Genomic DNA, 22768 nt, shown 5'->3' on the forward strand with positions numbered 1-22768 from the left:
TGAAGAGTGACAGTTAGATTTGGAGGTATTCATTAGAGTAGAACTTAGGCCTCAGCACATGTCAGGCAGCTGGGCAACCCAGAGTTCCAAAGGTTCTGTGTGCACATGAAACCACACAGCCTGGGAGAAGGGCAATTTCCTTTCAGAATTCCCTCCTATAGAAGAATTGAGTCCACAGCTTGATGGTCTGTATCCCTAACATCGTTGTGAACTGAGAGAACTAGTTTTTCCACGTTGTCCCACATACTCCTTTAGGCTTCTCAGAAGTATCACACACACACTGAGCAGTAAGGATAAAACAGAACCAAAAGGGTAAAAGAAAATTCCTCTCCAGCCCTTTGGCAGCCATAACAATAGGAATGAGTGGGAAGAAAAGACACAGTGAGGTAAGCGTGATTAGTTGGTGTCCGAGGGATCATTTGGAGTAACTAGGAGGACAAGCTCTCTCTAAGCTCTTTAACAGTGCTTATTTGCATGAGTGGACTAGAAGAGAATAGAGTTATTCATAATAAGAACCTAGAGCAGATGCAGCAGGTCCCCTTCTGGCCAGCACCTCTTGGCTTACTCTGTACTTGCTGAATGACTCGAAATTACTCTCTTTCTCCAAGGGCTAGTATTTCATTCTTGAGGCCTTCAGACTCGTCCTTACACAGTGTCTATGAAGACACTGTATGTTGTACCACTCCCCAAAGGCCCAGTTCAGTCTCCTCAAGCCCCACAATAGGAAACCCAATGCCAAAGCACTAGGAGAGTCCTCTCTTGCTAAGTCATAGCCAACTTCCTATCTCAAGAGATGACGTTGTCCACATAGTATAAGTACAGTGTAAACAGGACATCTCCTACTCTCTCTCCTTCCTGTGGACTTCAGGTGACTCTGATGGAGTGTTAAGTGCTTCTGACACTTGATTTTTCTTCATACTTTGCAAGCACCTTTTGGTAGCGATCCTCCATTACCATCAAGATTAGCATTATTTCCAGTAAGTTGTTCTCAGAAACAGATCTTTTTAAAAGCTTTTTAATCATAAAAGAAACCAAAGGTAATTGTGCTACCTATTCCATTTCCTGAGTTCATGGGAAAGTTCATACTACATGAAGCACTGTCTGATTTGACTCAATATTTAAGAAAATGACACAGTCAGCAACCACACAGAGCAACCAAGACACCAGGACAAAATCACATACTGGTCAACATTCAGATCCCCCAAGCTGCTGCCAGAATCCAGCTTACAGACAGTGTCACTCCAGTTCACTGGGAAACATGGCACTGATTACTCTCTGTAAGGAGCTCGAGGTGTCCTGTTCCTCAGTTCGGAACAAGCTAGGTTAAGTACTCCTGCAGCCCAGTCCCTCACAGCATCCTTTGCTGTTTAGAGAAGTCAGTTCTCTGGTACTGCTGACTCACTGAAGTACACATCTAAGACTTTGTCTGCTCTGCCACTTCCTAGTCACGCAGCTTGAATGTGAAGGAAGGGTTTCTCTCTGCTCCTAAGCTTCCTGAGCCACCCTTGGCCCCTAAGAGCCTGTGGTCAGTAGACAGCAGCATACAGATGTGATAGACCTCAGCCACGAAGGTTTGGGCTTGGTTTTGGTTTTCTTTTCCTTTACATGCTTCTAAGATCTAAGGAACAGAAGGTATATATTTCAAAAAGGTAGCAATGGTACTTGCCAGCAGCACACTGCATGGAGTGGTTCTGTCTGACGTTAGGGCCTCACTGCATTTTTATCACTGGCAAAGGGAGGGAGAGTTATCATTGCTTAATTCTTTTTGTTCTCCACATTCTTGTGATTTATTTCTTCCTGTGTGTCGTTTTTGACTTTCTGTCAGTTTAATTGGTGTGCTGGCTGCATGCTCTTGCTGTTGTACTGTGTCAAATGATTCTCTGACTTCCTTTGGAAAGCACTAATGAATAAGTGCTATTTCTCTTCTCTATTGTTGGGTTTTTTGTAAAGTTGCTCAAATGCTCTCAGGTATGGCGGCTCTGAATGGAGGACTTGGCGCCACGGGCTTGACGAATGGCACTGCGGGCACCATGGACGCCCTAACCCAGGCCTACTCAGGAATTCAGCAGTATGCGGCAGCTGCCCTGCCCACTCTGTACAGCCAGAGCTTGCTGCAACAGCAGAGTGCTGCGGGCAGCCAGAAGGAAGGTGGGTGTCCAGCTGCACCTCAGGGCCTGGCGGGGCCAGCCGGGTCCGCGTTTGCCTCTACAGCATGCCCAGAAGACGCTGACTCAAGCCAGTGTCTCAAGAGGAATCGCCTGCTTGACTGCTAGTATTCCTGTTCAAGAGAAGTCTCAGGCTTGAGCCCTCTGTCGCAATCTCCCGTTCATCTTACATGTTCCTCGGTTTGTTACGAATCCCTTAAGTTCTAGTTGCTATCATCAAAAATGCCTGGTACATCCTCTCCCCAGTCAGGATGAACACTCGGTCTCTCTCCTCACACAGAAACTTGTTAGTGAGAGGTACCATCTAATGCAGTTTGGTGTGGGGGAAGAACTTCTCTCCTGAATTCCCCAGGTTCTTGGTGTCCATGTCCCTTGAAGTTCTCAGTAAGCAATGGGCTCCAACTAATGATGGAATCCACAGTTAGAAATGACTTAGTTTGCTGCATAGGGAGGATGTCTTCTGGGAAAGAAGGTAAGTGATGGGCTCAGTGAGGCAGGGTACATTTCAGAAAGCTAATACTAAGACTAAATTAAAGCTAATTATAAAATAGTATACAGCCTCATTCAAATAAGAATAGCTTGTCCTTCTTCCTTTTCATTCTTTTGCTTTATTGGTTGGCTGGTTAAGATAGGGTCTCATCCTTGAGCCCAGCTGTCCTTGAATTTGTGCCAGTCCTGCTGGCTCCACCTCCCCAGAACTAGGATTGTGATTACACTTGCACACTACCACACTCCACTGTTTTCATCTCTTTATTAGCCGAAGTTGCTTTAAAGCAGTCAGCAATGTGTGATTTTATTTCTGACTTGTTCAGAATATGGGAAAAGGTAAATCGGAGAAGATTTTGTTGGTTGTTTTCTTCTTCCCTTTTATCCTCATTCTAGTTACAAATGGCTTTTGCTTGGATATTAATTTAAAGATGGTAATCTGCTAAGTGGTATCATAGTTTTACTCTGCAAAGTTAGTATCTTTAAGGAGGTACAACTTAAAAATAGCAAATAAAAGTTTCCTTTGACAAATAGCATAGAGATCATGGAAAAAAGAAAAAAATCCATGAGATCTAAGTTACTTCTCTCAGCTCTTTCCTCTGAGCTGTGACTTCTGTAAGTATTCAAGCATGCCCAGGTGTTTGTACAGCTGTGTCTCATGGGGTGTTTGAAAGGGACCCCCTCATCATGAACACAACAGATCTTCTCTAAGAAAGCCTGTCTTTGTTTAGTTCCTATAAGCACTGTGAGCAGTAAGTACCATGGGAGAGAACCTGTAAGGTAACAAAGCTAAGTCCCCTAAATGGTTCCAGAGAATGCTGGATGTCTCTCCATTATCCAGCATAGCTTTACGGGACAATATACTTATGTCACTCAGATATAAAACTGTACCAAAAGATGAAAAATTCAATGGTTAAAGTCTGGGCACTGTAACAATATTTTTCTAAATGACTTCACCCCAGCTTATTGCTACTGTAAGCTGCTTTTCTATGGCGTGTAAGGACTAGAAGTCAGGATCACCATGTCCTACTTCTAATTTAGGGATGTTGGCTATCAGTGATTTGCTTTAGGGCTCTTTATTTTTGATACTAGTCATAGCTTTTGGTTTTGTTCATTTCATTGGTTTGGGTTGTTTGTCCCTGCCCCCAGCCCCATCTCTTACCTTCTCATACCTCTCTTTTGATCATCTTCTCACCCAGTTAATGTAACTCAAGGATATGATCCATCTGCCATTAGTTTAAAATGAAGGGAGAGAACAGGTCTACTACTCAGCAGATTTTGAGATTCCCTAATCTAAAGATCTGTCCTTGTTCTGACCTTTAGTTAGAGTTGAAATGTACCCTGAACTATTTAGTCATGGACTCTGGTATATTTTTCCACCACAGGAAAATTAGCCATTTACTTGGCAAAAAAAAAAAAAAAGATTTCAATGAATGTTTCCATAGCTAATTTTCTGAAGGATGATAGCATTTCTACAGATCTAAAGATCAGGAAAGCCCAGCACCTTTCATGCCATTGGGAACATCCTCTGGCTGCTCTCCTACATCCCCATCTCCCTTCCTCAACAGGAGGCAAGTTTTGTACACACAGATAGTTAGAGCCCCCAAGTACCCAGCAAGTGGCACTTGTGGTTTAGTGTAGCTTTGTTCTAGAAGATAGTTGCCTTTGGGCCTTGGAGTTTTTTGCTAAATCAAGCACCCTATGAGAAATACAGACTACAGCAACCAGCCTGTAGGGACCACTAATATAACAGAACTTCCAGTTAAGGTGTTGTGCTAGGAGAAAATGGACAGACAGACAAAGTGAGTGAGTTATGAAAAGATTTAAATTACTTTTAGAGATCTAGGGGAGAGAGGGAGGTGTGTGTGTGTGTGTGTGTGTGTGTGTGTGTGTGTGTGTGTGTTTGAATTTTTGTTGGTTTGGGTATCAGCTACATCAGTTACATACAATGAATGTTTTTCTATATGAAACTTATTTTTTTAAATCTCAGTTGGGAGGGTTAAAAGATCAAACTGCTTCTTGGTAATGGCATGGCAGAGGAGGGGGATCAAGATACTGGAATACCTCTTTTTTTTCTGTATCACTGTTCATGGTCTCCCCCTCTCTGGCATGGACAGAATCAGGATGTATATAGCATTCTGCATTCCCAGGATCATTCAAGCACAGATAGTCTGTCTTGTTCATTAAAATGCACTTGCTGCTCAGGCTTCAGGAGTAGCAACATTCCTTACAATGCAAATTGAGCCCCATTCATCCTTCTTGAAGCATTTAAATCCTTTGTTTAAAGGCACACTAAGTTTGTGGTATACATTTGGCCAGTATACCTATTACTAAGAACACACATAGTACAGTAGCACTTAGCACACCCATTTCCAGCATTTGAGTTTTCGCATCTATACATATTAGGATCAGAAAACAGAGAAGGAGCAGTGTCAACTATAGTTGTCTCCCTTTAAAACAGGCCTCCCTTGAGCTGGATTATAGAAATATAGAATCTGTGAGCAATATAGTAATACAGACATGTTTTTAAGTAAACAAGAAGTAACTACATCTCTGGCTTCAGTAAAGTCTTATTCTTTATGACACTTTCTTCATTAATTTTCTGGGGGCAGACAAAGATGTGCCAATTCACTTATTTTTACAAAGTTCTTTTTAATCCTCATCTTCCTCATGTCCATACACATAGATACCATTCCCCACTGTAAGAGTTCTATAAGGAACTCACAGGATGCTGGCCCCTGAACTCCACATGGGATAGGCAGGCAAGTTCCCTCTCCTGTGATAGCCACGTTTAGAAGTCACTTCCCCAGGTCTGTGAGCTCCTTTTCTCCCCAGCATCAAGAAGTATCCCAGCTTTATCCTCTCTCTGTCCAGTGCATCTGGTTGCCTTCTTTTCATTCTTTTAACTTCCATGCAGCTCTTGTATAGGTGAGTCTTGAGTTCAGTGAGGAACTTAAGACAACTAACCTTTCAAACAGTGTAGCTAAAAAGACCTTCTCCCTTCCCCCTTGCTTTCTGGAATTTGCGTGGAAGGGGAAAGGCTGTGTTTAACTCCCTCTTGGAGAAGTTCTTGGGTCCACTGCACTCACAGTCTAATTCTCACTGATAAACGGCCTGTCCAAATTGTAAGATTCTAGCTACCTTTCCCCCAGTTGTTGACTCCCTGCCAGTCATTCTAATAAAGATGATTATTACAGTGTGTGAGCACAGATTTGCCAAATCAAAACTGCCTGAATACCTGGGCAAATGATTGAGAAACCTGAGCAGCATTACTGCTGTTGTATTCATTATTCTAAATTGCTGCAATTTGCTTAGAATGCAAAGATCATTCTCTTCCACTTCAGGAGATAGTCTACACATAAAACATGGCCACCCAGGAATAACCCATGCATAATTTCCATGCCTGTCCTGCTTACTGCTACCACCTTCACCACCATGGAGATGAGATCTAATGCGCAGCTAAAGTAAGCCAAAGAGTCTCTATGAAAAAGAAGCTACTTAGAGCACATCCCACCTCCCCACCACACCCCCGCCACCAACTAAGAAATTTTAAAGGATGAGTGTTTTCCTGAAGATCATGCTGGCACTTAAAGTTATCCATCTGCTTATTCTTTATAAGAAAAAGCCAAATGGCTAACCTACCTATTACTAAAGTATTCCTAAGAGGCTTTGGGGACTAAGACTTGGGGGATACCTTACTCTGATTTTTTCTTCCTCTTTAGGTCCAGAGGGGGCAAACCTCTTTATTTACCACCTTCCACAGGAGTTTGGAGACCAGGACATTCTGCAGATGTTCATGCCCTTTGGAAATGTTATCTCTGCTAAAGTCTTCATTGACAAACAGACCAATCTGAGCAAGTGCTTTGGTATGCAAAAGAAACCTAGCTAAATATTGCAGGTTTCCCAGTCAGGAGTCAGGATAGGGCCTTCCTTATGGTGGTGGCTCCTGACTTTTTAGTTGCATGTAAACAGATTTGGGCAAAGTTATTTAATCAGAAAAGGGGGAAGTGCTACATAAAAGGGGACATTCCCTTATCTTAGGTAATAGTCTATACTGTAGTATTAAAGCATCTTCCTATATATCTTGATTCTTTCTCACCATAGAGCAGCAGTAGTTCCTTCAAGCCCTGTAGATGGAGCCATGAGTTTTCAGTCTATACTGTTACAGATGACACTGCGGACACTCTGCCACTAACTCCTTACTCCTACAGTCTCCAAGAGCTCAGACTTAGCTTACAAATGTCCACACTCATAAGCAGGCTGCTGCCACACTGGATCTCTGCAGACTGAGGACAGCAGTTGGTGTGTCCCGTGGTTACAGAGAACAAAGCACTATGATAGGCTTAGATTGTAAAATGGCCAGGGCTGTGTGCATAGGTCAGAGCACAGAAATATGCAGGTATTCATCAAACACTACAAAGCACCTAGCTGTCAGGCCTTGCACCCTTAGGGTCCAGAGGGAGCTTCCCCGCTCCCATAACAGAGTAATGAAAATTCCTGTCCTGGTGTTTCTATATGACAAGGAGAGCATTTGTTAAATTCATGACTTCCTTATTTTTCAAACTGATTTATCCCCAAAGATATTAAGGACCAGGGTATTCAGAGCTTTGTTTTGCAAGCTCTGGCCCAGTGTGTATCACAGCATTTTGTTGACATCACTCCTACAGTTTAATAATTCATATTGTAGGAGGTGGTACATTTTATGAAAGTAAGATATGGACCAAAAGAAATATGATTGTATGTGTTACAAAGAAAAATATCTAAAGTAGAGTAGTTCTCAAGTAGCCATAAGTTCAGACTTTATCTGGCTGACTGGTAGGTAGTGTTTTGGTTCTACAGCTCTGGTGCTAAAGTCTTTCATCATCCAGAATGGTCTAAGCCTCAGGGGTTAGAAGAATTAATGCACCAACCATTTCCAGTGATTGTTTTTACCCTAGGAGAAAGGCTGTCAGCCTGAGCCCACTACACCTCTGCTGTGGGAACTGTATAGAAACCCTTGTAACAGCTGAGGAGTGAGATGGAGACTAAGCTGTCACGTAGGGTGCATGCATGTGAGAGCCAGGGCTTACCTTTGGGAAGGTTTCCTGGGCAAGGTTTTTAGACAGACATATTTGTCATAGCTGCCTAATTGTTCTAAGTTGATCTGGAGACTGAAAGGGACTGTAGTCCATGATTTGAGGAAACATTACCTTGGAAAGAGATTTTCTCAGTCCACAAACTACTTAACCAATATGTTCATGATAATACAAGCTGTAGCTGTGAGAATCCGGGATGTATTTTCAATTTGTCTTAAAAGCTTTGCCTCCCAAGTTTCTCAGTGAGTGAGTCTATGTCTTAAGCTCCCGGTTTGCTGAGTTGCTCGTCGTAATAAACGCATTCTTTCATCCATCTCACTCTTGACCCATTTCCATTCTTTACTCATCTTGCCACTTCTACCTAAAAGACCCCAAGAGAAAGGAGAAGTCACATCAGAGTGAAAGTCTTAGAATTGAGATTACTTTTACAGGAACTGGAGTAAATAGAAATGTAAACAACCATTTTTGTGATATAACCTACCTACTGAATGCCTTCCTGCCTTAGACCTTGTGTCCACTTTTATCAGCTGAGAACTCTGCTCAAAGTATGTTTATGTTCTTTGCTCCCTCCACTGGTTTGTAAAAGAATTTTCGCTTTAGTTTTAAACCTTCATAGTAGTAGATAAGTGAAAATGCCAGAATCTTCCAAGTTGCTGATGTTTCAAAGTGAAATTCAATCCATGGACTAGCTTTCTGTCACCACTCAAAATCAGGAGGTGCATAAGCTCACCACTTGCCTGACTGGCCTCCCACTACCCTGTTAAAATAAACTCTGCAACCAGAATTCTTGAATCTTTCCAGAATATCAGTTCTGTTTCAGAAACAGGCATGCCTTCTCTCTCTCTCTCTCTCTCTCTCTCTCTCTCTCTCTCTCTCTCTCTCTCTCTCTCTCTCTCTCTCTCCATGTTTTCTCTCTGTCTGTCTCTCTCTGTGTCTCTGTCTCTGTCTCTCTCTCTGATGGTGGCTTATTGTTGCAGATACAAATAACTGGAATATGTTGAGATGATTATTAAGTCTTGAGACAAAGAGAAAGGCATGGAGGTTTTTACTCTGCGTTTGAACAGTAATTCCAAACTGTTAAGAAGCTAGTATACATTATTCTAATTCAGTTAATTTGGTGCTTGACTCATCCTAAGCCAGCCCCTTGTAGACTCTGTCTGTGAATAGATTGAATACTTACTCTCTTCCGAGGAGTCTTTCCAAAGGATCCCTTGGGGGGCAGGAAGGGGGAGGGTAAGACAAACAGGTATGACTTCCAAGCACTAAATAGAAGGACAAGGTTGACTAGAACAACTTAGCTTTAGTTTTATGGAGAGGGTTTTTGTCCTACATGGAGAATTTGCACTCCCAACTAGCTCTTTGACTACTTGCCAGTGGGTATTACCAGTGTTGTCCGCAGGCATGCACTGTGCATGCATGGGACAGCGCAAACCTAGCAGAGCCCAGCTCAGATCCTGGGACAGGCACCTCTCAGCATTTGCTGTCACACTATGCCACCGCCACCGGCCAGCCCCGCCAGCCCCATTTTCTGATTGGCTTCCCCTTCACCCTGACCTCCCTACCTCCTTCCCCTTTGTGTTTTCCAGGTTTTGTTAGCTATGACAATCCAGTCTCTGCACAAGCTGCAATCCAGGCTATGAACGGCTTTCAGATCGGCATGAAACGCTTGAAGGTGCAGCTGAAGCGCTCCAAAAACGACAGCAAACCTTACTGATCCTAACCCCAGAAGCTCCCTGCTCTTATTTTAGCTTTCTTAGGGTAAGTCCCACAAGCCAGCCTGTTCTCAACAGGGAAGGCAGAGGAGGGACCACAATGCCAACTTTTACCAGGAGAGACGGTTATTTTTACAATAAGGCCTCCATTCCTTCCACTCATGCCCCACCCAGTTTGCCATAATCAAAACCTGGGCTACCTTGTTTCTGTTGAGCAAACTTTCCTCTAATGTGCCACTGTATTCTCCTTCGTTTTGCAATTTGAATATCCTTACTCCTTTTTAAAGTTTTGTTTTGTTTTGTTTTCCTTTTTAAAAGAAAAACATGTAAACAAATAGATGACATCTTGAGATTTTAAAAGGCAAGCAAACACTAATGTGCAGTTCTAACTCTGAGAAACCACTGGTGCCCCAAGAGCACTGCCTGGAGAACTCACCCCTCCTTCCCGCCCGCCCGCCCGCCTGCCCGCCCCTCAGGGGCCCCGCCTTCAGAGTTAACACGGTGGCCTAGCAGAGGGGAAGCCAGGAGAAGCACTTAAACCACCACAGAACATCCTCCCACTACATTGGTTTGTTTTACTATAGGTAGGGTTTTATTTTAGGGTTCAAAGAAACATGACATTTATTGGTCAGATTATTACACTGGTTGTCTATTTTGTTATTGTTTTATTTTTGTTTTTAGAAAGGATTAATGTAAAAAAAGATTTAGAGATCTGTTTCTTAAAGCTACAGGGTTTAAAAATAAAATAAAAATGAGTGAAAATACTTGATGTTTCTTGAAAGATAAATTTAATAATAAATAAATACATAAATAATACTTAAATAAAAAAAGAAAGCCACAGGCCTGTAAATTTTATTTGTAAAAAAAGCATTTCTATTTTTATACAAAATTTTTACTGCCTCAGAAATAATGGAAGTTATTTATTGCCTATTGTTAACTTATTGGGTACCTAAAGAGCAGTTCTCTGTCTAGCTAGGACCTTCTGAAGTAGTCTCTAGAGGAATTGTTCTAGGAATGGGCTTTTTTTCACTGTTGAACCCTAGACCTAAAGTTCATGCTTTATCCTCTCGTTGTTTGTATCTGTCTGATTATTTTGTTCGTAATTTCCATTATCTAGTTTACAGTTCAGTTGTCTTGACTTCCCCATATGTCACCTTTGTTCAGACTGGACCCTCTCCTCTGTCCCTCGCTGGTCCCTCACCCCAAAACACCCAGAATCCATCCCCTCTCACTCTCTCCAGATGGATTCTCTTGGGGTTTCATTGTGCTGTGGAAAAAGAGTGTAAGAAATGCAAATTATGTGAATGGCTCATAGACTCCCTGAAGACCTAAGATTTGCATTAGTTTTTCTCCTGCACCCTTGAAAGTGATTTTGTTGCTGCTGCGTAGATTCTGTGTAACTTTTGACTCTTCCTTGTTTTTTCCCTAGACATCTTCATGCCCGTTAGTTCATCGTTTGCCTAGCATGTCCCTGTGGCGTCTCAAAAAAAGTTTCATCGTCCCGTCATTGTTTCTGATGTCTTTCTGACCTCACATCATATTTGGTTCTCCTACTGACCTTTGATCTAGTTTGACCTTTGAAATTTGCATGTGACCTCATCTAGCTATGAATTCTGGGAAGTCAATGTGAAAAACATTGCTGCATTCATGCAAGACTGAAACTATTAGACAAATTATAGAAAAAAAAACCTGTGGCAAAAATGTTTCTTTCTTATTTTTTTTTTCTTTTCATAAAACAGACTTGAAAGTATTACACAGGGATTGGCATTCTTCCCGGTCACTGGTGACAATAGCAATATGTGTCCAGGGACACAGAATGTTGGTTTCTAACAGACTACTTCCAAAAACAGTTTGAGAAAAAAAAAAAACTGTCTGATTTTAAGTCTCTAGAGGTCTGTAATAGTTTTTACATTTTTCAGGCAGTGTAAAGTTTTTTGATAAGGCCATTTTAGGTGGCTCACTTTCTCATTAAGATATATATATAGAACCACTTTTTGTAGATTAGTATAAGAAAACTATTTACCCTGTTTTGGGGCAAATGCTACCTATTTGTGTCACCTTTTGCTGAACTGACTCACAGTTAGACAATCCATGGTTTGACGCCCATGAAATGACCTATATTTTATACTGTCTCAATGTACAGGAGAAAGGTTACTGTAAACTGTGTTATGTCGGTGCTTCTGTGGATTCAGTTGTGCTCTCCTCATGAGTCTCAAGGTCTTAATGTTACTTGTTGATAAGACAAGCTTAGAATTGGTTTTCTTAAAACAAAAAAAAAAAAGAATTTCAAAAAAAAAGTTGTTTGCTTAAAAAAATAATTTCATGTGAGAGAAAAAAAAAACTATTCCAGAATAAGTTTTGTGTTGGCTTGAGAAGCATTGATGTCACTTTTTTTTATTGTGGACTATTAGATGTGTTTGTGTTCAGCAAAATGTGATCTGTTTTTGTTTTTTCTTTTAAAGAAAAAAAGTGAAAACTATATAGTGCCAAATTCCAAAGGTACTTCCTTCCTAGAGCTCCGGTGTGTTTCTTGTGAGAAGTAATTTGATAACATGGGTATTTTATTATGTGTTTTGTATAAATCCCTAATATTTAAAAAAAAAAAAAAAAGGTTACAAAGTTTGTTAACTTGCTATTATCCTGTGGTCTTGTTGCCTGAACTTGTTATTGTTTGTTACTTCTCTATGCTGTTTTTTGTAAGACATTGTATAAGTGCCCATGTGTCACTTTTTTAACCACTCCACACACATCACTGCTGTGAAGGCCACCCTCACAATGTATTTTCTTCATAATATCTGGAAACCTCTAAGGTGAGAAAGTCTTGAACTTTTAACCCTTTCTACCCAGAGCTATCTGGAATGTTGGTACCTTTTTATACTGTCGACCTTGGGTGGTTTTGGGGTGTTTCTAATTTGGATTTTTCCCATCTACATCTTCTAAGTTCTTATTTTTGTTCTTTAAGACCCACCCACACCCACACACCCAAAACTCTTAAGTCTTTTTCCTACACTGTTTTTTTTTAATTCCCCCTCATTCCTATTGTCTTACACTCCTTTAGTTTAAGTGTAAAAGATGGAGTTAAACCCTGTGAAGGTAAAAACAGGTAGACTTAGCCCCAACATAAACCCTAAAGACACCATTGGCTTTTTGAGATGGGGTTCCATGGTATGTCCTAGTGTATAATATTTTCATACACCCTGCAGTTAAATGGCTTTTGAATGGTTCAGTCTTTCAAGGAATTTTGCTCCTGTTTCTTAAACACTTGTAAGTAATGCTGAATCAGCCATTGTGTAGGGATTCTTGGACTCCAGTGGACACCTGAGTATGCAAGGTATCTGTGTGAAAAGCCCACGGCCGTTCCTTGCCTCTCCAGTTTGCTAGGGTGTTTGGACTTCTGATTGAACACATTTAAAGGGGCTGGCCATGTAAGAGGAGCTCAGCTGTGTTCTTCACCACAATGAACCAAATACCCAGGCCCAGTTCCTGCTGCCACTTTTTAAAGTGCCATATTCCTCTGAGTCTGGCTTTGGATGAACAGAAGTCTTGTTCTGACAGACCCTAATGTCACACCTACAATCCCAGCACACCCCCACCCTCGGGGAAAGCATACCCTGCAAGCTTCTGGTCTCAGCTCCCTTTTCCTGCTCACCCACCCCATTGGTTTAAATGTGTGTGTGTGAATGTGTTAGATAGCCCTGAGATGGAAAGGATTAGCCTCTCACAATGCAAAAAAACAAGTTTCCTCCTTACAGCACGTGCACTTCCAATGACATGATTCGTGTTCCCCACACCTGTTTACTACTGCCGGGGCCTTCCTTCATCCTTGAGGGCTATTTTGTACTTTCTGCAGCACTCAGCTTAATAACAAAGTGGTCACACGCATTTCTCAGTCTCTACTATATGGTGGTGTGTAGATACACATGTAGAAACCAAGAGAATTCCAGTTGTATTTCATAGACCATCTCATTCAGAATCTATTCATTTATCAATGACATAAATCTTAAAAAAAAAAAAATCAGATTTTTTTTTTTCCCCATGGATGCAGACTGCCCTCCTTCCTCTTCACCCTGCAGTCCCCCGAAAAGGCTCGGGCCGGCAGGACTTTCTGTTGAGTGTTTCTCATTTTGCAGGCAACCAAGACAGTACATTAAGAGGGAGGTTTTTGGTTTTGCATGTTTCATTGTTAGAAAGATAACCTTCCTCAGAGACAAACTGTCCTCTATCTTTCACTGTCAAAAGGACAAAGCTGCAAGGTGGACAGGGCCTGTTTTGGAAGACTTTGGAAACACAGGGAAACTGCGTTTTTAAACATCAAGTGTAGAGCGTAGTCTTTTCCAGCTCACTCCGAGAACTCTGATTGAATGGCACCCCCAGGTGTCCCAAGTTCACCTTTCTCTCACCGCAGGGGTTCTGCTTCTTTGGCTTGTGCTACTCTGGAATCATTTACTGTTTCTGTTTTTATTATCTTAAGTGCTAATTAAAAAGAAATAAAATTTTAAAAAAATGTAGTTTCATTACCTTTTGAATAATGTCATACAAAAAATGTATTTGTGTTTTTTGTGCTGTGGGAATTGTTGTTTGTAGATTAATAATACCATTTTGTTTAGAATTACAAAATAGTTTTTAAATATTGTCTGAGAAAAGCCAAAGTTAATGCAACCTAGTGGAAACTGTAAGACCATTTGAGTATTGTTTCTGTTTTATTGATGCATTTGGATTTTGTTGTTTGATGGAATTTGAGCCAAAAAACAAAAACGCAGGCTTTCCTATTTCTACAACTGATTGTACTTATGCATTTTGTACCAGTGGGATTTTTTATACTGGAGATTAAAAAATGGAAATTTTTGTGGCTTACTCTTGTGGGCCCCTGACAATGACTGATTTCAAGTTTGATTTCTGGCTGATAGAAAGAAAGTTGCTTTTCTTTTAAGAATTAAAAACTTTGGCTTGATTTCTTTGTTCCCTTTGCTTATATCTAGCATTAGAATTTTGTCTGAAAATACAGCGGTAAGTTTCACTTTTTATTCTGTATTGTGCAGTTACACAATAAGATAACTAGACTTAGAAGTACTCAGTCACTTTAAGTGGATAAATGTATTAGTTAAACTTTAGGAGTTTGCTTTTTTGCTGTTTAGATCGAAGTTTTTTCTGACCCTCCTGTCCTCATTGTGAACATAACCGTGTAGTTGAAACAGTCAGACTTATTTTTGTAATGTATGTTATTGTGTGATGCGATTTTTTGCTTCTGTCTCCAATATTAAACCATTTTCCTAATACTTGTTTCTCTCTGCGTGTTGTGTTGTTGGTAGTCATTCTGTGTTGGTGATGCATCTCTACACCTCACTGTTGCACGTATCCGTTTTTTTTCTATATGTTGTGTAAAAAGATACAGTCGATTCCACCTAAGTGAATATCTGATTTGGGAAACGAGGAAACTGCACATCCCACCTCTGGTTTATGCGTAACCTACCCTACCCACTGCTTCCAAGACAATATGTCTTTTCCCTGTGACTCATCTAATAACTGCTTACAGGGCTGGATTTGACAAGGCATTTTATGGTCTTTTGACCACACCTGTTCCTTCCCTCTCCTCTCCCTCATATCCACAGTTCCTAACTAACCACCATGAACTCTCTGCTGCAACCTTAAGAGGAACAGAAGCAGCAGACCCAGGGTTACTTCTGTCTGCCCTCCAGTCCAAAGTCACCTCACTGCAGTTGAGCTTAGGAAAGGATCACCTTTACAAAAGAGGTGAGCTCTCAGGGAAGGACAAAAGAAAACTAGCTGGTCCATGGAGGTATGAAAAGAGTTAAACATCGATGAATAGGTATGTATAGAATTGCATTTCTACAAGCTAATCAGTTCAATCCAGGAGTAGCTTCAGCTATTAAAACTGACGGAAGTGGGAAGACTGCCAGGCACTCCAATGGAAGCTGGACTGAATGAGGGAGGTGGGGGCACTTCTGCTCAAGTCCTCACTGTCCATTTCCGGAGGGTAGCTCATAATGCCATAGGTCCCATGCTCCCTCCTGGATGGACCCAGGATAGGAAGAGCTGTGTCCCCATGGTCACCCAACCCCTGGCCAGAGACTGTCCCCACTCCCCTGCAGTGAAAGCCACAGGCCGGCCTTGCTCTACTGCCCACCAGCTCAGGGATCTGGCGACCCTCAAGGTGTTCTTCACAGATGCCATGGCTGGCTGCTCTCCTCCCTTCTCACGCCTTCTAACTCTTCAGTGTGCGCTCGGCCTGCCACAGGCCACCCTGAGCCCGGGGCCAGGAAGAGTCCCCTGCAGCTCTGGCTGCCCACCCTCTGGTTTCAGCCGGCCCCTCAGGTCCCTGTTCTTCAGTCAGGTCAACAACCTCGGGCCTACCGAGCAGAAGAAAGGCGACTCTTTGCTTAGGCTGAACAGCTCACTGGGAATGAGTTTCAGAATCCTCAGCCTGCACTGCTGGAAGCTGATTTCTAGCCACACTCCTGCTCTGTCTCACTGCCTTGTCAGTCAGTCTGCCTCGGAAAGGCCGCTGCTTCCCTTAGTGAGGAGAGATAGCCAAAGGTGTGATTTCTTTTTCTTTCTTTTCTGGAAGAATGGGCGGCATAAGGGGGGGAAAGACTGGGAAAGCGGATGATCAAATTCTTTTCAGGATGGGTTTCTTTTTGAAACACAAATATGGTCACCATTCAGCACAAGGCATAATGTTCACGCACAGAGAGACAAAGTAGGTTTCTCTACAGAAGACTAAGGCTTGCTCCTGTAAGCACTTGTGACTGTAAAGTTGGCCACTGCTTAAATTCGCATTCAGTGTTGACTTTATAAAACACTGCTATGGTGTGAGCAGGTCTGTCTACTGCCCATGCACAGACCACCTTGAGAAACCACAGAACCAGATACATTTCCTGGCTGATGGATACCACATGCCTGCCAGGCCATGGCAACGGGGTATGATCAGCAGGCTCAGAGCTAGCAAGCTAGGCAATGCAGTGAACATAAGCGGACCATGAATCGTTCCTGATAAGTGAATAAAACATTGTGGCCAGACAATCAGCTTATTCACTTATCAGGAATCGACTGTTCTACTGATTCACTGTTTTTGTTTTTCATTTCTGTTGTAGTTCACTATTTTTGCTGTGTTCTGTTTTTTTCCTCTCATGCTTGGGCAAAATCACTGGGAATATGACCTTCATGTGACCATGAACCATTTCTATCGAGTGAAAATGGTATCTTAACAAAATCTATGCACTTGCTATCAGGAACACAATACTGGATGTGTCTTATATATATTGAACTATATAGTACTCGATTTCTTAAATAAAGCTTAAGAAAGGACTCGTGTGTAAAGTTAATGTGATTATTTCTCAAAGTGGTGTTTCTAAGGGGTATTGTTTTAAGTCTTGAGTGATATAGAATATTTTTCATTAAAATTATATCGTTGTCTTTATGAATTAATATTCAATAAATTGACTTTGGAAACAAAACAGAGTTGGTGGGGGGAGTTCTTCTGAGTGCATTTTAGTGAGGTGTGGAGGAGTCTCATCCTCCTTGGCGGCTGTGGCTAATCTCTAGCCAAGAGCTGCATGAGGCAAAACAGAAAAATCCCTTTGCTTCCAAAGACCACGAGGAAGCAACTCTATACATCTTCCCCCAGGAAGCCCACTGCCTTTCGAACGTGTGATCTTGGGCTCTGAAGAAGGGGACAAAAGAGGAAGGGCAGGCCTGAGACTCATGCTGGCATGTCAGGCCTGTGTCAGATGAGTGGCCACTAATACCACAGCCTGTGGAGGGCAGTGGCAGTTCTATTCAGGACTACAGAGTGAGGGTCAGCAGAGAAAGCATTGATCATTCTGCCTGAGATGGTAAGATTTCAAAGTCGCTTGTGAGGGGAGCGAGCCTGTGAGTTTCCAGGCTGTAAGTAGGAGGCCTGCTGCTTGGCCCTTTGAAAGGGGGCTTTTGAAATATTCCTACAGGCTTTAAGTTTGAATAGAATGGCATTTCTATTAGATCTCTCCACCTTGGGAGTTTTATGTTAAATTTGTGTTTCTTACTTACGTATGAGTCTAAGAAAAACTAATTTTCTGCCTGCAAAATGGCCCGGACACCTACCTAACCCTTTATGAAACAGAAAGAATGTGGCTCCTGAAAACCCACTGAGAAGCCAGAACTCTTCCATTCTCTGCCTCCTCCCACCCCAAATTTTCAACTCGTAAACTTGTCACACCCCCAAATCAAAGCTTGTAGTGAAAGGTGAAGGTCAGGAACGGGTTGTCAGATCAAGGGAGGGGCTTGATAACACGCTCTAGGTGGCACCATGCTGTCTAAGTAAAAGAGACAACACTGGAAACACTGGTGTGCTGATCTGGGCTCAGACATTAGGGGCTGGCCAGACAAAAGACAATGTTCCCTTGCTGAAGACCGTGTCCAAGGCTATTGGCAAGAGCGCTCTGAGCCGCGGTAGCACAAGAGAAATACAGACTAGCACATTTCCCTCTCTAGAGGTCTGCAGCCCTGAGTCTGGAGTGCTCCATGCCTGGAAACCCAGAATGCACGCCTGGGAGACCAGCTCAGGGTGCCAGCTGAGTTGGCATCATGTCAGGCCAGGACCAAGAGCTGCTGCATGGGGAATACTGCATTTTCTTTAATCTTGCTGGTGGTCAGCAGAGCAGATCCCCTTGCTGCATCAGAGGGATGTCTGTAAGGCAAAAATGTGTATCTACGAACAGAACTCGCATAGGCGCTGTGTTCTGTAACTGATCAGCCACAGCTTAAGCTGCACATTAGGATCCCCAAGTGTGGATCACTGGATGACGCTTCTGTCATGAAGTTGGTGTGAAAAGCACAGAAAACAGGCACACTCCCTGGAGAACCCAGACTACCTCAGTTTGAATGCCAACTCCCCTTAATTACTGGTTGTAGCCTCTGGGTGCCTTAATTTCCCCATTAGCATAACAAGGGTGAACCTGTACCTAGTGGGTGCCATTGTTATGAGGATTAACCAAACCCACACGGTTTGGTTGGATGATTGGAACACAACTCTTCAGTAAGACTCAACAGAGGAGCAGCAGGGCACGGTCAAGGCTTGGCCTTCTAGCTGGTGTCCCCTCAGCCATCTCCAGAATTCCTCGCAGCTCTCTGGGTTTCCTGGGTAACTCAATCATGGCTGGCCAGAATCTACAGTCTTTCCATCTGAGAGCGCTGTACTAACAAGTCCTAGAACAGACATTTTCCCTCCTGAGAAACTGTCCAGGGGTGAGAGCCTCCTGGGAAGTCAGCAGACCACACTTAAGACCTGAGCCAGCAAGCCAACACGTTCTTCTCAGTGAGCTCCTGTGTGCCTCAGAATCAGGGTTAGTCATCATTCCCAACAGGAGAGCCTGGCTCTTCCAGTTTGTAGCCAACACAGGAGAGAGACAGGGTCCCCTGCGGATCTGCCTCTCCCAGGCCTGCAGGGTCTAAGGCAGTGGTTCTCAACCTGTGGGTCTTGACCCCTCTGGGGTTGCAGATCGGATACCCTGCAGATCAGACACTTGCATGGTGATTCATAGCAGTAGCAAAATTACAGCTGTGAAGTAGGAACCAAATAAATTTATGGTTGGGGGGTCGCCACAGTGTGAGGAATTGTATTAAAGGATCGAAGCGTTAGGAAGGTTGGGAACCACTGTTCTGGGCCTTTCCAAGGCCTATCGATGTCTTTAGCAACAAACTGGTTAGATCCGTCTGTGACCGTTCGGGGAAGAGCAAAGGGAGGGAGGGCTCAGAAGCACAGAGGAGCCGAGTGCAGAGCTCTCTACAACATCCTTACCCTACCTCCACTTGGACCAAAGACACTCTGCTTCCATTGTTTTACTTCGTGTCCACATCGTGTCTCATTTAGAAAAACAATTTTGTTAGGGCACACGTAAAAAGTCACTGCTTGGCCACAGAGTGACAGCGGTCCTCCACTCCCTAAACCTCGTAGCAAACATTGTGTGTGGAGCCTCCCTCCCCTCCCTGGAGAACATGGTAATACAGCACGATACCCAAGTGCTGAGTACAGGCTGTGTATGCCTGCTCCCAGGCAAGGTGAATGCTCTCCAAGGAAAGGGACTGAGTATCACTCCTCACTCTATTCAGTGCCCCGTGGTGATCATGGAGGCGGGGAGAGAGTGGGTCAGTGGGCAAACTGGATGGACGAAGGAATGTGGCCAGTGATTTGGCTGGGACTGTAGAAATGCATTCCTTATTAAATGGACAATAACTCGGGAAATCCATGCAGAGAGAGGTCTGATTGTGGCATGAGCTGAGGGCGGTGCAAACTGGAAGCCTCTTTGCAAAAGTCAGGAACCCCTTTGGGAGGTCTAGGACAGACAGAGGTGGGAATGAGGAAGAATTATTGTGCTTGTGAGCTCCAAATATGCAGAAAGAATCTTCCCAGAGTTCTTAGGCACTGAGTCCTCAATGGTGGGAATGCCTATAAGGTGGTCAAAGCCACCCACCCTGGTTCTACTGAAGATCTCTTTTAAGTGACCTTTCACCCTCTCAAGACGGTTTTCTATCCAAGGGATGTTCTTTGGCACAGTTCTAACATCTAGGAAAACAAAGCTGTGGTAGAATTGAATACAATGCTAGAAAACTGAGTGAAAGCGGCTGATTGGAAGGCCCTCCTGAGAAGCCATTTCTCTGGTTCCTCCTGTGTTCTTGCTGGGCCTGGCAAGCTGGAGTCAATAGCTGGCTGGAACCCAGTCCCTCGGCAGCACAGCAGAACAGTCATTGCAACAGCCTTAAAGAGGCAAAAGGATCATACTGCTTCTGGGGTACCCACAGGCCTAGGTATCCAGGAATGTCCTTGAGTCCTAGAAATGTGTCCCAACTTGTCCATAAATTCCAAAGAGGTAAGGCATAATCCACTAATCATTTGTTCAAAATACCTACTGTAAACAGTTCCCCATACCCCTCCTAGGGTAGGAACCAGGATACATAGAAAGCTCATACACCATCCCTGCCTACAGAATACTCCCACAGCTGGCACCTCTGCCCAATAAAGGAAAGCCCTTCAAAGGAAGATGGTCCAGTCAAACCACACTCTCTCTAAAAGGCACTGGATCGCTGTAGTGCCCACATTGATGGTGTACAGAAGACTTAGGACAGGTGGCCACTCGCCCAGACTCTCTAGCCCATGGCTAAACTCATTACTGCTGAGACTCAATGTCTCCGTGCTAGAGCTTGGTCATAGCACAAGGAAGAAGACTACGGGGTGATGAGGCAAAGGAGCTCTCTTAGACATCTAGAGACAAGCATCTCCCCCACGGGCAGAGCTGATAAAAGTGGCCCGTGTGATCAGGAGGCACATTCTAACCAGTTTAGAAATATTTTCCATGAAAGAACTTCACCCTTTTACAAACAATGAACTAAAGCAAAGCCTGCCAGCCTTGTGGAAGCGGGGAAGAGACTGGTGGCCAGGGCCTCTGTAGGTATGCTGGATGGAGCTGCAGCATGAGGAAAATGCTCCATTAGGCAGACTCTGCAGTGACCAGGCACCCAGAGCTCTGGGGGCCCAAAGCTGAAGCTCTCTCCCCATCCACATCCCCAGTCTGCCCACCTCCCATCCCATCCCATCGTGACTGTTTCGATCCCTGATGTGGCCTATTCAGTTCTCCCTGTATGCTACATATATCTGGTAGCTATAATTTGTCGGTCAACACCAGCTTGCTTTCTCTGGCACTGACCTCTGCAGAATAGGGGTCAAAAACCAGGAGAGACCCAACTACCTTCTTGAGTCTAGGATGAAAATGAGAAAGGCAGCCGTCCAGGGTTAACTAGATTAAAACCGAAACAAATGACCAGACACTCTTCATTAAAGAATGTGGCAGGGCTGGGGTATACCTTGGTGGCAAAGTGCTTCCCTGCGGGCACCGGGCCCTGGGTTCCAACTTCAGCACCTTAAGCAACAAGGCGATGACCACGAAGGTACCACACACCTGCAACTGCCCCGGTCCCTTTGACGTTCAGCTACTTCCTTCTGACATTGCCCTACTAATTTGGAAGCACAGATCTACACTACTTGTGTCCCAGATTACATTACAAACATAAACTGCAAAGTAATCTCTGAGAGAAAAAAACAAAACCATTTGGTGGTCAGAGAGAGGTGTGAAATGCTGTCAGATGCGCTTCCTTCTTAGCAATTCGTCATGTGCCATGACATGTGAGAAGTCCTCACATCCCCCAGCCAGGTCCATCTACCTCAGTGTTTAACCAGTGTTGAAGGTACACACCTCTCCTTGAACTGTGTTGCCGTATGGCATGCAGTAATCAGGAGCAACAATGTGTCAAAGAGCTACTGCCTGGATTTAACCACGGCTCTGCCACACACTAGCTGAATGGCCAGAAGCATGTTAGTAAATCTTTTCCAGCCATAACATGAATGTAGTGATCACAATACCCGCCAGCATGTAAAGTGATAGTTCCTGTACTGCAGTACAATGGACAGCAGAGCAGCATTTATATGCCAAGCGGAACCCATGTTCTAAGACATTTGGGGAAACAGTACAAGAAAATTGGAGTCCCTGTAGGATTCTGGGGCTCCTTGAGAAAACTGCAAACTAGCTGATCATTGTATGCCTTTAATTCCAGCTCTGGAGAGGCAGAGGCAGGTGGAGTTCATGGTCAGCCTGGTCTACATAGTAGTAAGTTCAAGGCAAGCCAGGGCTACACAGTGGGAAGCATCTCAGAAAATTACAAATTAGTGGAAATCATGAGAAATGAATGAGGACTTTGGAGCTCGGAGAAGGCAAGGAATAAATACTTCTAATGGTGAAAGAGATTTTGAGAGAGTCTGTAGCCAAACTGACAAATATCAAAATGCTGTGGGACTACACCAAGAAGAAACATGAGACATGAGAGCAGCAGACAGGAGAAAAGACAGGACAGACGACGACGACGACGACGACGACGAGGTGAGGGTGGGAAGGAGGCCAGGGCAGTAGGGACCATCCTCAGGATGGATACAGATGATGGGTGCCCTGGGAAGAGAGGGTTCAAACCTATCCTGGTCTTGATCTCACATGGTGAGAAGCAAGCAATCATGGGAATGCCTGGGTTCATGGTACAAGAATGTGTGGAGGAGAGAATAAGCCCTGTCCTGAGCCATGGACCACACCAGAGAGATGCAGGGGCATGTGTATCATGAATACTCTGGGCAACAGGGATGATAACATCTTGAAGCTGTAACTCTTCTTTTCCTGCCTCTCCCCAGTGAGTGACAGAGGCCTGAGCTTCCTACTGATGAATACAGCCTGGGTCCCTTCTCCTTGTTCCATGATGGCTAGGGATTGCCAAATTCCTTTCAGTCCATGAAACT

At 43.6% G+C, this 22768-nt stretch overlaps 1 protein-coding gene across 23 annotated transcripts in view; it reads left to right on the forward strand.

Annotated features, from left to right (window-relative positions):
• Positions 1 to 16764, forward strand: part of Celf2 (CUGBP Elav-like family member 2) — a 640994-nt gene extending 624230 nt beyond the window's left edge. For 12 of the 23 annotated variants that reach the window (XM_028892143.2, XM_028892098.2, XM_028891961.2 and 9 more), the window contains 3 exons: positions 1951 to 2148; positions 6374 to 6517; positions 9313 to 16764. In XM_028892143.2, coding sequence (XP_028747976.1) covers positions 1951 to 2148; positions 6374 to 6517; positions 9313 to 9440 — 470 coding nt within the window. In that variant the 3' untranslated portion in view covers positions 9441 to 16764. The remainder of the gene's footprint in view (positions 1 to 1950; positions 2149 to 6373; positions 6518 to 9312) is intronic. The other 11 variants (XM_037206439.1, XM_037206436.1, XM_037206438.1 and 8 more) reach the window with 5 other exon arrangements.
• The last annotated feature ends 6004 nt before the right edge of the window (positions 16765 to 22768 follow it).

The sequence above is a fragment of the Peromyscus leucopus genome, chromosome 5 (assembly GCF_004664715.2).
Source record: "Peromyscus leucopus breed LL Stock chromosome 5, UCI_PerLeu_2.1, whole genome shotgun sequence".
Classification (NCBI taxonomy): domain Eukaryota; kingdom Metazoa; phylum Chordata; class Mammalia; order Rodentia; family Cricetidae; genus Peromyscus; species Peromyscus leucopus.